General features: G+C 40.2%; 1 protein-coding gene across 1 annotated transcript in view; it reads left to right on the top strand.

The window, feature by feature from the left end:
• The window catches only part of LOC107126110 (neurobeachin-like), a 600,691-nt gene that overhangs the window by 486,713 nt on the left and 96,973 nt on the right, over positions 1-17,005 (top strand). Inside the window, 2 exon segments of the mRNA XM_015429619.1 lie at positions 1,020-1,139; positions 9,974-10,126. Of these exon segments, the coding sequence (XP_015285105.1) occupies positions 1,020-1,139; positions 9,974-10,126 (273 nt within the window).

Here is a 17,005-nt window from a genome sequence, read left to right as displayed (position 1 = left end):
AAATTTCTCTTTCATTGGCAGCCTTTCCATCCCGAGGGTAGGGCTGTGGGATCCCAATTGGTCACGTTTTTACTTTTTTTTAATGGTTACCATACATGCCATTGCTTGGTGATTTAGTTCCAGATTGAAGCATTTATAAATAATTTAGTCATGAACATATAAGAAAATAGGGTTTATGATACAGCTTCATTCAAATATTAAAACATATAATTAGAAGAAGAGTTGGTTTTTATACTCCGCTCTTCACTACCCGAAGGAATCTCAGAGCAGTTTACAATTTCCTTTCCTTCCTCTCCCCACAACAGACACCCTGTGAGATAGGTGGGGCTAAGAGAGTTCTAAGAGAACTGTGACTGACCCAAGGTCACCCAGCTGGCATGTCAAGGAGTGGGGAATCAAATCCGGTTCTCCAGATTAGAGTCTGCCACTCTTAACCACTATGCCAAGCTGGCTCTTAATTACATGTTTAGTATGGGCACAATCAAGTTTAAAGTAAACCCACGTGCTTTTAGCTTTAGTGGGAGTGTAGAATGCATTATGGACCTTGGCAAAATCATTTTTCTATTAGTAGCTGTTTCTGGATTGGTGCTTGTGTTTGTGACTGGGTATTCACTCATAGCCATGTATATGAAAACAGAACATATTTTGCACACGTACAATAAAATAGCAAGTAATTATGTAGTCTAGTGAATAAAATAAAAATATAAATATCACCAAATAGTTTGGAAGTTTCGTGTGACAAATACCATTATCTTGATGTCAGCATGCTAATGCAGAATAATAATTTCACGTTGCTGAAATCCTTCCATTCAAGATTCAGATGCTTTTGGTCTGTTCATTAATAGAGATAGTTGCATAGAAAGATTAAGCATAAACAATGTGAAGCGCTGATTATTATTAATTCTTTTTTAATTAATGTACATATTAAGCCTAGAAGGCTCTCAGTGTGTGATCTTTTTGCTTACTAAAAGGTATATTCACCTTTCTCTCTTTCTTTTCTATTCTTTTTTTGGGGGTAGGAGCCCTTTACTACATTCTTCCTCAATGCAAATGATGGGAAATTTGACCACCCAGATCGAACCTTCTCATCTGTGGCAAGATCTTGGAGAAATAGCCAAAGAGACACTTCAGATGTTAAGGTAGGGTTAAGGTTCTGCATGCAAGCATTCAAAATAATGGAGCGTGTCAATATTATATCTGGCTGTAATTATGTCATTGACTTGCATGCACTTTTGATGTTGTGTTTCACATAAAACAAAAAGAGAGGTTGCACCATGCATCACTAATTTAAAAAGCCACATTTTATACACAATGGGAAACAAAGACTCTTCCATTATTTGAATGCTTAAAAAGTCTTTTGTTCCTGCAAAAAAAAAATCTATTCTAATTTAAATCAAATAATCACAAGATAGAGAAAAGCCCAATAAATTGCTCTTTCCTGCTGTTAACTCAATATTTGGCCCATTCCATAAACACAGCTAGATTGAATTTGACCTTAAAGTGTCATATTGTTATAGCTCACTGAGCTCTGGGTTTGCATTGCCTGGGGCAATTAATAAAGCGTTAATGACAAGACACATTTAAAATGTATGCTTTTCTGTAAGCCTTAGCTTTTACTTTTCTGTGCCTGGGGATATTATGCAACAGTACACATTAGATTAAACCAATATCTACACAATACGTAGAAACAGCCGGAGAGCAGGATAATTTTACCATTGTTATTATACAGCCATTGCTGTATATAAAGCTTTTTGAGCGTTTACATAGGACTTTGTCAAAGTGACCTAGTTTTCTTGTTGTATTTGAAGATCCTTTCCTGGTCATGAATTAGTATAGCATTTCCAGACTGCACAGAATATGTAAGTTTGTGTGCTATTTGATTTTAAATTTTCCATAACTGTGTCTTGTCACTAGATATACAGAGAAAGTGTTCATCAGGCACCAGCTAGGACCTGAAACCAGAGAAGATATTTGAAGTCACTGTTCTATATTTATTCTATACCTCTATTTATCTTTGTAAAATGCATATTGCTAGAGCCTTTTTATAGGCACTTATCATCACAAAATCCATTTATACTGATGTTACCGGGAGTTACATTATTTATGTATTGAATTTCTGCCCTTACTTAGGACAGAGAAATAATTGGTTGAACAAAGAAAAGGTAAACGAAACTGTTACTGGGCCCTAGTATTATTTGGATTCCATTGGAAATCAATGTCATTTGATATGTAAACAGCATTACAAAGAAGCAAATAGTTTTGGGCCAGGAAGATTCAAGATCAGCATACACTTTATGATAATACAATTTTATACATTATTTAAAACATTTGTATCCTGTCCTTCCACACAATAAGGGCCCTCAAGACAATAAATAGTTGAAAAGACCACATAATCCGAGGTGAGACGGGTGGCAGCCTGAGACAGAGCTTTCTTGGTTTGCAGCACCAAAAGTGTGAAATTTGCTCTGCAGGGGGATTCATCTGTCCTCTCTAACATTATCTTTTGCTAGCTGTTTGGCATTTTTTTAATTGGTGCCCCTTGATGTTCCCTACCTGTTTTAATTGCTAGAGAGGACAGATGAATCCCCCTGTGGAGCAAATTCTGCATTTTGGTGCTGTCACCAAGAAAGCTCTGTCATCTCAGGTTGCCACCCATCTCCCCTCAGGTAATGGGGACACCCAAAGCAAGGTCCCTAAAGATTACTGTTTATTGTATTCCCAGCCATTTTGCAATATCCCCTTTAAATGATCCGTTCCAAAACTCCTGCTAGAATAATTTCTACCCTGTCTATGTGGCGATAACTCCACCTCCTTCACAATTTAAAAGCTGCTGTATAGCTTTTTAATTATTATTTTAGGTCCTGGCTGCAGTGGTTTCTGCACCCTAATGAAAGTGTTTAAGTTTTTGTAATAAACAGAATTCTAAGTCCAGGAACCAAATTATAGACTTGTGTTGATTTGATTGCATCAGCTGAAGAACCAAACCACTGTTTAAACTGAAAAGTCGCTATTCTCTTTAATGGCAGGAGGTCCTGCCCCAAACTTACATACCACACAGGCCTGTCCCATACAGAGCATGGGCAAATGGAGATATCCAAAATTTTGCTTCTGTCCATTTGAAGTAGATAATGTGTGTTGATTCACAAATGGCTTACAATGAAATAATAATTAAATTAAAAATACATAATAAAGTCACATAAACAACGGAACCAGCATACCACAGTAATCAACACAAAACAGAAGATCAAAGATTAGCCAGCAGGCTAAAACAACAGTTGGGATAATTGAAAAGAAGTGTGTGTAGGATGTGTGTGTGTGAATAATAAGCCTCAAACTGATATCTACCAGTGAAACAGCATAAATGTTTTTCTCTTCTTTCTTACCAGCATGCATTTTCTTTCATGGCCAAATTAAGAAATTGTTTCACATTGAGATAATGAAAATAAATCTGTGGTAGCTTGACTTGGACACAATCAGCAGATGGCACTTAATGGTGCCCTGTGAATCATGGTAAAAAGTGCAACGCCTTCTCAAAACTTTGCTTTCCCTTCACATTGTATAAACTGAATTATTAAATAGTTGTTCTTGTGGTTTACACAACATGTTTGAACTGGTGAATTGTCAGATATAGAAATTCAGATCCTGAACGAAAGACACACAGTGCCATATTTGATGCAGTAGCCCAACAACACACAAGAGAGAGCCCTCTTTATAGATAAGAGAGTTTGTTTCTTTGTTTTTTCATCTTTTAATGTGTATCTGTTAATAATAGTGGAATGATCCTTCAGCATTCATACCAATTAACAATTACCATAACTTGGTCATTCTGTTTTTCACATTTTCCACAGCATTTTCTTCCCCCTTTTCATTTTCCTTTCAGTTTCTGAAATTTTAAATCCAAACAGCATTGAAAAACGAATGTCTATGAATGCCTCTCATGCACATATATAGCTCTTGTGTGTACATGTCAGAAAAGGTAGCTGTGACAGAATGGCATTAAGGTGACATATTGAAAATTAATACAGTTAATGGGGGTTCATAACTGAATGACCCCCCATATAAGATTATTGTGGAATTAATGGATACCATGGGATCAACCTTTTGGAAAAAAAGAAAGGAATGGGAAGGAGAACTCACAACTTTAAAACCGTGCAGTGAATTATTATATTAGACAACTGAAAATGTCTGGATTGGGTTTGTTTTCAGAGGGAGGTCATAAAACGGTATATTCTTAGTAAAATATTAAACTGAAGTGTCATATTTGAGGCTTATGGTATATGATTATGATAGTGTTAGTAGTGGTCTTTTGAAACACCAAGACATATTTTAAAAGATTAATTTTTCAGCAGCTTGGGTTTTTCCCGATCTTGTAAATTATAATATGTTTTTTGGCATTTTCCCCCTCATACAAAGACAGAACACATGTAATATTATTAACTATACCCTTGGGTTTTAGTGTAGCTATTAAATAAACTAGAGATCACATTACAGACTTAAAATGTGTGTTATAATATTTCTTTTGGTCCTTTTAAAACTCCTGTGTAGTTGTACTGCAATTGTTCCTTAAAAGAAAAAATATAAATAAATAAAAAGAATAAGATAACTAAGGCCAGAGCTCTGTAAGCTCTTGTAGGATTGGCTGCATTAGGGGTGTGTCGCCTAATATGCAAAGGAGTTCCTGCTACAAAAAGAGCCCTTCCTATCACAGAAACCTCGGGATAATTCATCCAAAATTAAACCTTTTGAAGTCTCATTGATTTGACTGGAAGACTTGTGTTTCATGTGGTCTCTCACATTCACAATAACACATCTTAATAGCACTGAACTTTGACACAGTGCACAGTCCTGGTCACGCTCATTGTTGTGGCTTCTGTGTAGTCCCACATTGGGACTGTGTGTGTGCACAGGCCAGCAGTGAAAAAGATTTCCAAAGCTTTCTAGTAGACTAAGAGTGCTCCTCTTCCCTCTGGAGTTTGGCCACCAAAATGATCACATGACCAGGAGGAGGGACACTACTCACACAGTTCTCTCCATGCCGCTGCAATGAGAGGATCTCCATTGCTATTCTGTATTTTTCCCCTCACATTCTTGAGGCTGAGACTTTTCTCTCTCAAATGTTTTCTTTTTATCATCAATACTCATTCTAGTGAAGAATAAACCACTTTTAAAGAATAAATGTTTCCGCATTTCCACTGTGTCATTATAGCTCAAAAAGGGCCTTCACAGAACTGTGCCAATTGTGGCTTTAAAATGGTTCTGAAAAACACCCATTCTCTATGCCTTCTCTGCCTAGGGGTTAGGGTTGCCAAGTCCCCACTGTATGTACAGCAGGGGACTCCAGCTCCATTCTGGGAGTGCGCGTGCCGCAACCACGTCACCCAGAAGTGACGTGTCCACGTCAGGCGCTCCGGGGGTGGGGCTGCGGTCATCTGAGGGGAAAACATAGAGTTTTCCCTCGGATTACCGCGGCCGCGCACCCCGCGTGGCTGTGTCACTTCCGGGTGATGTGCTGACGCCGGGCATGTCACGTGCTTTGGGGTGGTGTTCACCCCAGGGCCCGATCCGCTGGCGGCGGGTAACGGGCCTCTGGGGCGGGGGGTTCCCTGCCCACCGGGGGGACTTGGCAAGCCTACTAGGGGTTCACACCACAGAGCAGCCTGCTCTTTCTGTTACCATTTTTCCTTGAAGGTATGATTTGATAGAGCTGGACTCAAAAGAGCTTTTTTCAAAGGCTTTGGTTATACATCAGCCTGAATAAAGGGACATTTCCCTTCCTTGGCTGTGTCTGTTCTGAGGGGAGAAACCTGGAGGTGTTGCCTGACAGAGCCTTGGATTCAGAATGGCTCTTTTCTAAAGCTTTGGCTGCAGCTTGCCTTCCTGAAGGTTTCCCTCTTCCTCCCTGGCTTCTCTCAAATCCCAAAGCCTGGAGGTGTGGCCTGGCAAGGAATGCCTGACTGAAGGATTCCCTCCCCGCTCCCTGGCTTCTCTCGCATCCAACCAGAAGCCTGGAGGGGTGGCCTGATGGGAGCCTCTTTAAAAGGCTTTAGCTGTGCCTTACTAAAGGAATCCTTTCCAGCCTGCTCTCAGTTTGAAGGTGAAATCCTTAGAGGCATGGGTTAACAGCCTTGCAAGTATCAGTGGTTCTTTGTGAAAGGTATTATGGATCAGAAGGGTATTGTGCCCTTTATTTGAGGTTGTTTAGACCTTTTCAGCCCCTGTAGTTCTGGAGAGTTGCTAAGTGGGTGGAGTTTCCTATTCTTCTTGTTACTTGTGTTGGGAGACAACACACTAATTATGCTTTAGGCCTGCTGAGTTTTATTTTACCACTCATTCTATTGGGGCTGCCTCAGTTCCGGGGTCACAACTGATTCTCTGTTGATCTCAACTCTGAGCCCTCTTGCTAATGCCTAGTTCTAAAGGCTGACACAGTGACACAGCAGCCTCAGTCCGCGATCTTGCTGCAGTCTCTGAGCACTGGAGACACCTTGATCACAAAGGAGGTTTTTCCAGGGTGAGGCTCATCCATTGCACTCCATGTGTGCTGACCCTTGCAGTTTTCACAAACAAATCTAGCTTGCCACCTTGTGGTGCATAACACAAAAAGAGCTAGAACTTCTGTTTGCCAAACAAATATAGGGTCTCTTAGCTGTACTATACACAATGCCAGATGACAACGACAAGAATAATGATGATGATGATGATGATGATCCTGTTTCAAGCAGAGGCAAGGCTTACTGTTGCCATCTCCATGGGAAACTCAGAAGTCATAAATCATAGAATCATAGAGTTGGAAGGGACCTCCAAGGTCATCTAGTCCACCCCCCTGCACCATGCAGGAAATTCAGAAATACCTTCACCATACACACCCCCAGTGACCCAGTGACATGCCCAGAAGATGACAAAAAACTGGCCTGGAGAGCCTGACCCCAAACTGGCGATTAGCACTTCCCTGGGCATGTAAGAAAGGACCAGTAGAACTAAGCACTGAGGCAACCCCTCCTGCCCTCCCTCTCATGATCTGCCTGAGTTCACAGAATCAGCATTGCTATCAGATGGCCATCTAGCCTCTGTTTGAAAACCTCCAAAGGACAACCCAGCACCTCTTGAGGAAGCCTGTTCTGCTTAGGAACCGCCGTAACTGTCAGGAAGTTCTTACTGATGTTTAGCCAAAAACTATTCTAATTTAATTTCAACCTGTTCATTCTGGTCCAATCTTCTGGGGCAACAGAAAACAACTCCACACCATCCTCTATATGACAGTCCTTCAAGTTCTTGAAGATGGTTATCGTATCACTTCTCAGTAGTCTCCAGGCTCAACATACCCAGCTCATAAGAACATAAGAGAAACCAATGTTGGATCAGGCCAATGGTCCATCCAGTCCAACACTCTGTCACACAGTGGCCAAAAATACCAGGTGCCATCAGGAGGTCCACCAGTGGGGCCAGGAAACTAGAAGCCCTCCCACTGTTGCCCCCCCCAAAGCACCAAGAATACAGAGCATCACTTGCCCCAGACCAAGAGTTCCTATCTATACCTTGTGGCTAATAGCCACTGATGGACCTCTGATCCATATGTTTATCCAATTCCCTCTTGAAGCCGTCCATGCTTGTAGCTGCCACCACCTCCTGTGGCAGTGAATTCCATGTGTTAATCACTCTTTGGGTGAAGTAATATTTCCTTTTATCCATTCTAACCCAACTGCTCACCAATTTCATTGAGTACCCATGAGTTCTTGTACTGTGAGAAAGGGAGAAAAGTACATCTTTATCTACCTGCTCTATCCCATGCATAATCTTATAAACCTCAATCATGTCACCCCTCAGCTGTTGTTTCTCTAAACTAAAGAGCCCCAAGCGTTTTAACGTTTCTTCATAGGGAAAGTGTTCCAACCCTTTTATCATTCTAGTTGCCCTTTTCTGCACTTTTTCCAATGCTATAACAGCCTTTCTGAGGTGTGGTGACCAGAATTGCACACAGTATTCCAAATGAGGTTGCACCATCAATTTATACAGGGGCATTATGATATTGCCTGATTTGTTTTCCAATCCCTTCCTAATAATCCCCAGCAGAGTGTTGGCCGTTTTATTGCAGTCATACACTGTCTTGACATTTTCAGTGAGTTATCTACTACGACTACAAGATCTCTCTCTTGGTTGCTCTCTGCCAGTTTGGACCCCATCAACATGTATTTATAGTTGGGATCTTTGGCCCCAATGTGCATCACTTTGCACTTGGCCACATTGAACCCCATTTGACATTTTGATGCCCACTCGCCCATCCTCGACAGATCCCTTTGGAGTGCCTCACAATCCTCCCTGGTTTTCACCACCCTGAACAATTTCATGCCATCTGTAAATTTAGCCAATTCACTGCTTACTCCCAACTCCAAATCATTAATGAACAAGTTAAAAAGCATCGGACCTTGTACTGATCCCTGTGGTAGCCCACTGCTTACCAACCTCCACTGTGAAAATTGCCCATTTATACTCACTCTCTGTTTCCTATTAATTAGCCAGTTTTTGATCCACAAGAGGACTTGTCCTTTTATCCCATGAGTATTGAGCTTATTTAGGAGCCTTTGATGAGGAACTTTATCAAAAGCTTTCTGGAAGTCAAGGTAAACAACATCTATTGTGTCCCCATTGTCCACATGTTTGTTCACCCCCTCAAAAAACACTAACAGGTTAGTGAGACAAGATCATCCCTTACAGAACCCATGCCGAGTCTGCCTCAATGTGCCTACTAATTCTCTCCTTAATAACAGTTCCCACCAACTTACCTGTTAGGCTCCTTCAGCCTCATAGGACTTGGTCTCCAGACCCCTCACCATCTTCGTTGCCCTCCTCTGGACACGTTCCAGCTTGTCTATATCCTTCTTAAATTGTGGTGCTCAAACTGAACACAGTACTCTAAGTGAGGTTTAACCATAGCAGAGTAAAGTGATACCATCACTTTGCGTGATATTCTGGACACTATACTTCTGTTGATACAGCTCACAATGGCATTTGCATTTTTAGCTACCACATCACACTGCTGACTCATGTTCAGTGCACGGTCTACTAAGATCCCTAGATCCTTATTACATATGCTATTGCCAAGACAAGTCTCCCCCATCCTATAATTATGCATTTGACTTTTCCTACCTAAATGCAGAACTTTACATTTATCCCCATTGAAATCCATTTTTATTTGTTTTAGCCCAGTTTTCCAGCCTGTCAAGATCATCCTGTCATCAGCAAGTATGCTTTTTGGAACCATCAATGACTTTGGGGGCTCCTTAGCTGCTACTGTTTTCAATAACAATGATAAGCCTGCACCTCTCAGCCCAATTATTTTGTATGGAATTTCCCTCTGTCAGTTTCATGTATGCCCACACTCTTTTCTTCCAACCAGGAAATGGCACTAACTCTCCCCAGGGTTCTCAGCCTCACTGCTGCTTCTGGGAAAGAGCTTTTATTTCAATTGGCTTCAGACTGTCTCTGGAGTGACTCTTATGTGACATCATTTGTAGGGAAAACCAGTGTGGTATAGTGGTTAGAATGCTGGGCTAGGATCCAAGAGATCCAGATTCAAATGCCATTCTGGCTGAAAACTTGCTTGTTCATATTCTCTTAATCTGACCTGCCTCAGAGTTCTGGTGAGGATGGAATGCAAAGGTATAAAATATTATAAGGCACTTTGAGTCCCTACTGGGGAGTAAGATAAGCTCCATACCCATCTTTTTTTAAGGACATCTTATGTTTTCTACTCAAAACAGCTGCCCCATGCTTTTTTGCTTTAAACTTGCTTTAAAAACAGAGACAAAAGAAAAGCTTTTAAGCAATATACTATCTTCATTTCCACTGAAAATATAAACACGAGTTTAAAAAATCCCTGTTTACAAAAAGAATGAAGTAATGATTTTGAGAAGTAATACCAGCTAAGGTAATTAAGCAATAAGTTTAGTAATAAAATTTGCTTCTTCCACTACAGGAATTAATTCCAGAGTTTTACTACCTACCAGAAATGTTTGTCAACAGCAATGGATATAGTCTAGGAGTCCGAGAAGATGAAGTTGTTGTGAATGATGTTGAGCTTCCCCCTTGGGCAAAGAAGCCTGAAGACTTTGTGCGGATCAACAGGATGGTAAGAGGCATAATAGTTAAGCTTGAGTAACAAGTTCAGTGATTTCAGATGTATCACTATCATTTCTGCCAGGGCTAGGTTTGAAATGCATAGAACAAGAAGCAGGTGAAAGGTAGCAGCATCCAGACAATATTTTACAGAGTCAGTTATTGCTCAGTAGATTTGTAATGGATTTCTATTTATACTGATCAGTGCCTGGATAGTATTTTACTGGGTGCCTCATGTAAAACAATACACATTCACTGGAAGAATGGGGTATTAGTAGAGTAAGTTATGTAAATTCAGTTATTTGCTCCCTAATGAGAAGGATTTTGGATAAAAATGAAGAATTAAGACCCCCCCCCCTCTCATATGACTTCACAACTGGTTTTAGGAGTTGTGAAGTGTTCACCAATGTAATGAAGTGTTCACTAATGTGACAAAAAGTTCAATACAGATGATGGAGATGAAGCACCTGGCACAGTGTGGTTGGTGGACTGGGTGGTGGACCCCGGTAATATTGACTGCAAGTTCAGCTTTGCTCTGCTTATTTCTGCAACATGTGTTCAACATGTATCCCATCCAGAGTCCTGTCATATCCACTCTCTGGATTGGCTTTATACTTGTTACGACAGTGCAAAATCTGATGTGATAGACATCATCATCGTACACAATGTGATCCCTGTAGTTTAATGGGAAAAACAAAAAACAGCACTGAAGCAACTAAACAGGCACAAAAATGTAAGATATTAACAGTCTTTAGGGGAGCATTTTCAGACTGCCCAGAGTCCCTTTTGCACCAGAAATATTCACTAGCCCATTTCAGCACAGTCATAGCATTAATGCTCAGTCCATCAAAATGATAAAGAATTTCCTGAAACACAAATAGCATACAGGAGTGACAAGATCTTGTAGGGAAAGCAGTCCTTTGTGGGGAATTTATTTACTGTACTTGGGATATAATATTTCTTACTACTTACTGTTCTCCATGATGGTACACTGTTAACTAGTATGGCTGCTGAATTTCTACCACTACTTAACTACTACTGAATCTCTACTACAGCCTCCTAAATTCAGCAGGTATTTGTCTTGCTAAATTTTGTATGCAATATAATAGAATTTGGTTAAATGGCATGACTGACTTTCCAAACTCTGGAGAGTTCACTTTTGTTTCCAGGAGGGGTTGCAGTGTTATTGACTATTTCCTAATTTCTCCATCACTGAAACTCTATGTTAGAGATTTTACAGTGGGTGACTCCACTGTTAGTGACCATCTTCCCTTAATTTTGACTTTTCAAGTTAGTCTTTATTCCAACGCTCCCCGTAACTTGATTTCGCAATCTCCCAAAATCAACTCACTGCCTAGAATATTCTGGAATGATTGTACAAAATGGAAAGCTCTGCAACTTTTTAAATCTGGCCCGGCTGTGGAGTACAGATCCTCCTTATTAAGTGTTATGGATCCTACTGCAGCCATGTTAACTTATAACTCCCTAATATCCCACTTTTCTGAATCACTGTGTGTAAGATCAGGGTGCCCAAGCAGGGGGGCAATTAATCTAATAAACCCCACATGGTTTGACATAGAATGCAAACAAACAAAAACATTATTACGCAATGTTTACAGCCATTACCGTGAATCGAAGGCCCTAACTCTCCCTCCAGAATATTTCAAATTTAAGAATCAGCTGCAGTGGGATGAGCTATACCATGCCACAACTTTAAACAACTCAAAAAGGTTCCGGGCCATAGTCTCTGGCGCAATCTGTGCTGATGATCCTTCTATGTCTGCCATTTCTTCTCATGTCTGGTTTCAGTACTTCTCAGACTTGTTCTATCAAGAACCATCATGCATCGAGTTTCTAGAGCCCCCCTTAGTTAATCTTCCTAACTGGCCTCCTGTGTCATCGGATGAAATTAAAGAACTAATTTATCACTTGAAATCAGGGAAGGCCCCTGGCCCTGATGCCATCCCCTCTGAAATTCTCAAATTAGACCCAGACTGATGGGCCTCTTTCCTTGCATCTTTATTTACGATAGTAGATAGAACTGGAATAATCCCTTCGGCATAGCCCCCTTTTTATTTAACATTTTCCTCAGTGACCTTGCTGCCCAGCTGTCTGCTGCTGACTGTCATAGTCCCAAACCTAGTGCAACATATGTACCTCTACTACTTTATGCTGATGACACAGTGCTGCTGTCTTGTACCAGAGTTGGTTTAAGACATCTGCTGTCTCGCTGTATTGCCTTCTTTACCATCAACAAGCTCCAGCTGAACTATGAAGTCTAAAATCCTACTGTTTTCCAAAAAGTGGAGATCATATAAGTGGGCCATTGATGACAAAGTGATAGAACAAGTTAAACATTACAAATATCTAGGTATTCACTTTCAGGACAATGCAACCTGGTCTATCCACTGCAAACATGCTGTGAAGGCAGCTAGCATTAGTGCATTGGCTATAGCATGGTTCTTTTGCTGCAGGGGCAACCAATTTGTGCCGGCTGCAATAAAAATCTTCAAGGCCAAAGTGATTTCACAACTACTACATGGTATCCCAATTTGGATTAGGTCCTTTGACTGTGCTATTGAGCGTGTCCAGTCCAAATTCCTGCGTAAATTTCTGGGCTTGCCAAAATGTGTCTCAAATGCAGTTATATATCTAGAAACTGGCTCATCTTTAATGGAAACCTGTGCATGGCTTATGACATTCAAATACTGGCTACGCCTACACTATAACTTTGAATCTGGGAGCCTCATATATCACATGCTCTCTGAGCGCAATGTGTCAAATTGGTCAGCACACATCGAGGAAAAAATCAAAGTACTGGGTCTATCTATAGAATCACTGTATATGCTGCCTTCTGTTGCTGCATTTCAGCAGATTAAAAACAGGATGTTAGATATTGAGCCCCAGAAATCATACAGTTTAGCCAATAAAACCTGCTCCCCTTTGAGTTTTGAGATCCCTCTTACTACAGGGAAGATGGCCTCATATTCATCTTCTCTGCAAGTACCACAACACCGCAGAGCATTTACTCTGGCCATATGCAATGCTTCAGACTGTCTCAGTCAGCCAGATACTGCCCCGCAAACAAAATTGTGTTGCGTCAATTACTCATGTCCTTCTGCATTGTCACCTATATGTGAATCTAAGGCATATATATTTGCATTCTACTTTAAGCAGCATGGTGGATTGCCCTGATGCACTTAAGGTACACAGACTTCTAAATGATTTCTGTTCTGACATCACTGAGAAGGTGGCCAAGTTTCTCCACTCTGCTTTAATGCTGCACCAAAGGACCCCAGAGACATACTATTTTCATAGGTGTGTTTTAACCTGCTCTTAATTTGAACAATCTAGAGATATAGTGTTTTTAATAGGTGTATTTTCAATCTGCTCTTAAATCGTATAATCTGTATTGACAATTTATGCTAACTTGAACTTGAACTACTCTTTAAATTTAAATCTAGCCAGAATATCTACATGTGAGTAGAAAATAGATGCAGTTCTCTTTTGGAGGGCAGGACTGTGGTGCAGCAACACGGTCAGCACCAGGAATAGCTCCTGAGTACTGCTGGCTCTTCATTGTTTTAGAGGAGTTCTTGGGGGATCTCGACCTCCACTGGACCTCCTGGAGGGAGGTCTGGTGCAAGGGACTTGATTCGGGAGCCCCACTTGAGGCAACAAGCGCGTTAATGCCCTGGATCATCCCAGAAGCAGAGCAGGGATGTTAACCATAACTGCACCAGCTGTGAATGCCCCAGAATTAAGAGAGTTATATTGAGCCTCATCGTTAACATCGATGAAGAAATCCACTGTAAGTACCTATAAAAGCAACATCGAAGAAACTGACAACCTCTTGGCAAAGCCCCTTTAAAGTTTTAAAAAGACGTGGAAAGGAAGGGTGAAACTCCCCCCCCTCCTTTCTTCGCGGAGCGGCTGGGACGATTTATGTAAAGAAAGCCAATTTGAGTATCTCCTGGGGCAAAGAGGGTCTATTGCTTGAGCTTCTACAAAAGGATTATGAAGTTTTCATTGGAAAAATAAAGAAAGAAATAGAGATTTCTAGCGTTAAATTCCTTACTCTTGTGGCGATTTTTTATGACATCACGCTTCATTGCTGAGAACGGAGGAGTCTATTTTGTCTAGAGCTGCAAAGAACGTTAATTGTGTGAAAGGATTCTTGGTTGTTAATACGTCTGTGAGAGGCACTGTCTGGTAAACACGGTCAGCCTGAAGACTCTATGGGCAAATAATCTGCAGAGCTTTTGAGTGTTGTTGGGCTGAACTGGGATCTTCGCTATTGCATTAAAATGGGTGACCAGGACATACAAAAAAAATACTAGATGACACATGCATAGACAGTTCTATGGAAACCAGCCTGTGGCAGTTGTCATGGGAGGAGCTTCAGACTTTAAATTTTGATGCCGTTAACCAGGGCCAATATTTGAGCCAATATTTGTCAAAAAAGGTGTTACATCAAACCAGATTACAAGCAACAAAAAAGAATCCCAGCATCAAACAGCGCCAGAAGCAGAACAACACAGCACTCAAGTGGATCTAACATACAGAGAAAAGGAACTTAAATACCAAAATGGGCAAAATTTAGAACAACACTGCAATCAAGCTGATTTAACTTACAGAGAGGAGTCCCTACAACAAATTGGACAAGACGCAAAATAGCACTACATTCAACTGGATTTAACCTACACTGTGAATAACAGATCTACAAAAAGTCTGCAAAACTCTGGAATCCTCAAAGTGATAAAGGGAAAAATATTCCAGAGAGAAGATGGAACAGAGTCTATGGAATCCTTAAAGGTAAAGGTAAAGGTTCCCTTGCTCAAAAGCCAGTCCAGGGTTGTGGTGCTCATCTCCGTTTCAAAGCCGAAGAGCCAGCGCTGTCCGAAGATGTTTCCGTGGTTATGTGGCTGGCATGACTAAACACCAAGGTGCACGGAACGCTGTTACCTTCCCACCGAAGTGGTACCTGTTTATCTACTTGCAGTTTCTTGCTTTCGAACTGCTAGGTTGGCAGGAGCTGGAACAAGAGATGGGAGCTCACGCCATCATGCAGCACCCGGGTCTCGAATCCTTAACTACCCTAAAATTTGAATATAGATGGCAAGCACTTAAAGAAATCCTCTCTACTTATAAGGGGGAAAGGCACAGAACCAAGACTTTATTGAAAACAAGAAATTAAAAAAAGAAGAAAAGATTTACGCTCTATAAATGAGATGGGTCTAGGGAACCTTTGTTTCAAGAGTAATTGATTAAAGTGGACCAGGGAACCTCTCTGTACATGTAACTGTTTAACATTGGTTATAATTGAATTTTTCCATATATCCACAAAACTGCAGCACACAAGGGTTAAAATGTATAAGCAAAGCTGATATTAAGAACATAAAGTTGTTATTAAGAATGCAGTTTGATACAAGAGGCAGCCTAGAGAATTTATTGTTATTGACGTCAAAATAAATAGTATAATTAGAATGAGAAAAGTTTGTGATTATGAATTTGGAGAATGATATAAATTTAGTTAATAGATAATTTTAGTTTATAGAAGACTATTGTAGAATGTTTAAACAAAAGATAATTTATCATATTAATTGAGATGCAAAAATTACAGACCGTTGTGATCATGTAAGATATATTCATAGCTAGCTTATAGAATACGATGGTTAAAAATCTCGATTGCAAAATATAGATTTGCAAAAAAAATTGGCATTTAGATATTATTACTACTCTTGTGTACGTTTGTTTGTTTAAAATAATAAAAAATATATTTTTTAAAAAAAAAGTGCAGTTCCTTTTCCAGTTTCTAAATATAATGTCATATTACAAAAATGCAAAATGGTCTGATTGGGAGTATATATCAGTAGCTTTTATAGCTAATATTCCTGTAAGTACCACTAATTTTAGGATTTGTAGGTATTAGTGTTTAATAAGAATTTTTAGATGTGCTCATTAAGGTGAATTTCCCACATTTCAGAGCTGCTTTGTCTCTGCATAAATCAACATACTTGAGAGACTCTTCACAATTTATCCAGCAGTGCAATCCTTAACACACATTATCTTTTATAAAAGAAAGTGCTTTGTTAAATAACTTCATGATTTTTTCATATACGTATTACATGTTAATGGTTGTTTTCAGGACGCAAGCTCTCCATAGTCATTTCATAAGGCATGCAACATGTTTTTGACTAACTGCTACACCTCCTGTGTAAGAACAAGAACAAGGGGCATGAGGATCAGGATATGTCTTTCTTGATGCTCCTTTACATGCTCAGAAGTGTTTTGCATGATGCTCAGGTGCCAAGATCACTTTACACAAACTCTGGCACTGCTACTGCCATCGGATAGCAGAGTGTAGTATCAGGCTGATAACTCCTTGCCCAAGACCACTGGATGAACTTTAATTCTGAGGAGCAGCTTGAACCTGGGTCTGTGAGGCAGAAACTCATCCCTCTGTCCATTGCTCCATAAGACATACTTAATGCCCCATATTAGTAGCATTTATAGCTAATATTCCTGTAAGTACCACTAATTTTGGCAATACCGAATTTTTACAGGTATTAAGGCTTCAGCTCTTTACAGCATTAAGACTGGGAGGTTCCTAATGCTGTAATCAATACTATGTTCATAGGTGGTAAATTTACACTGACAATCTAATATAGGTAATGGTAATATATCTCCATTGCTGAGTCCAGCCAGATTCTGAAGTATTTAGCTTGTGTTGCAAATTGCAGCTGGAGCAATTTTTTGCTTTTTAATTTTTAAAGAGTTGAGCATTTTATGTGAGGAAGAAAAGAGCTCTCACATGTGACAAGAGCATTTTAACGTTTGCTTGATTCTTCAATCTGCTATAGCTGCACTTCTATTGTGTTTCTGCTGTAGG

The sequence above is a fragment of the Gekko japonicus genome, unplaced genomic scaffold (assembly GCF_001447785.1).
Source record: "Gekko japonicus isolate JY-2015 unplaced genomic scaffold, Gekko_japonicus_V1.1 scaffold429, whole genome shotgun sequence".
Lineage (NCBI taxonomy): Eukaryota > Metazoa > Chordata > Lepidosauria > Squamata > Gekkonidae > Gekko > Gekko japonicus.
The sequence above is the reverse complement of the archived record's forward strand: the minus strand, read 5'-3'. Positions and strand labels throughout refer to the sequence as shown.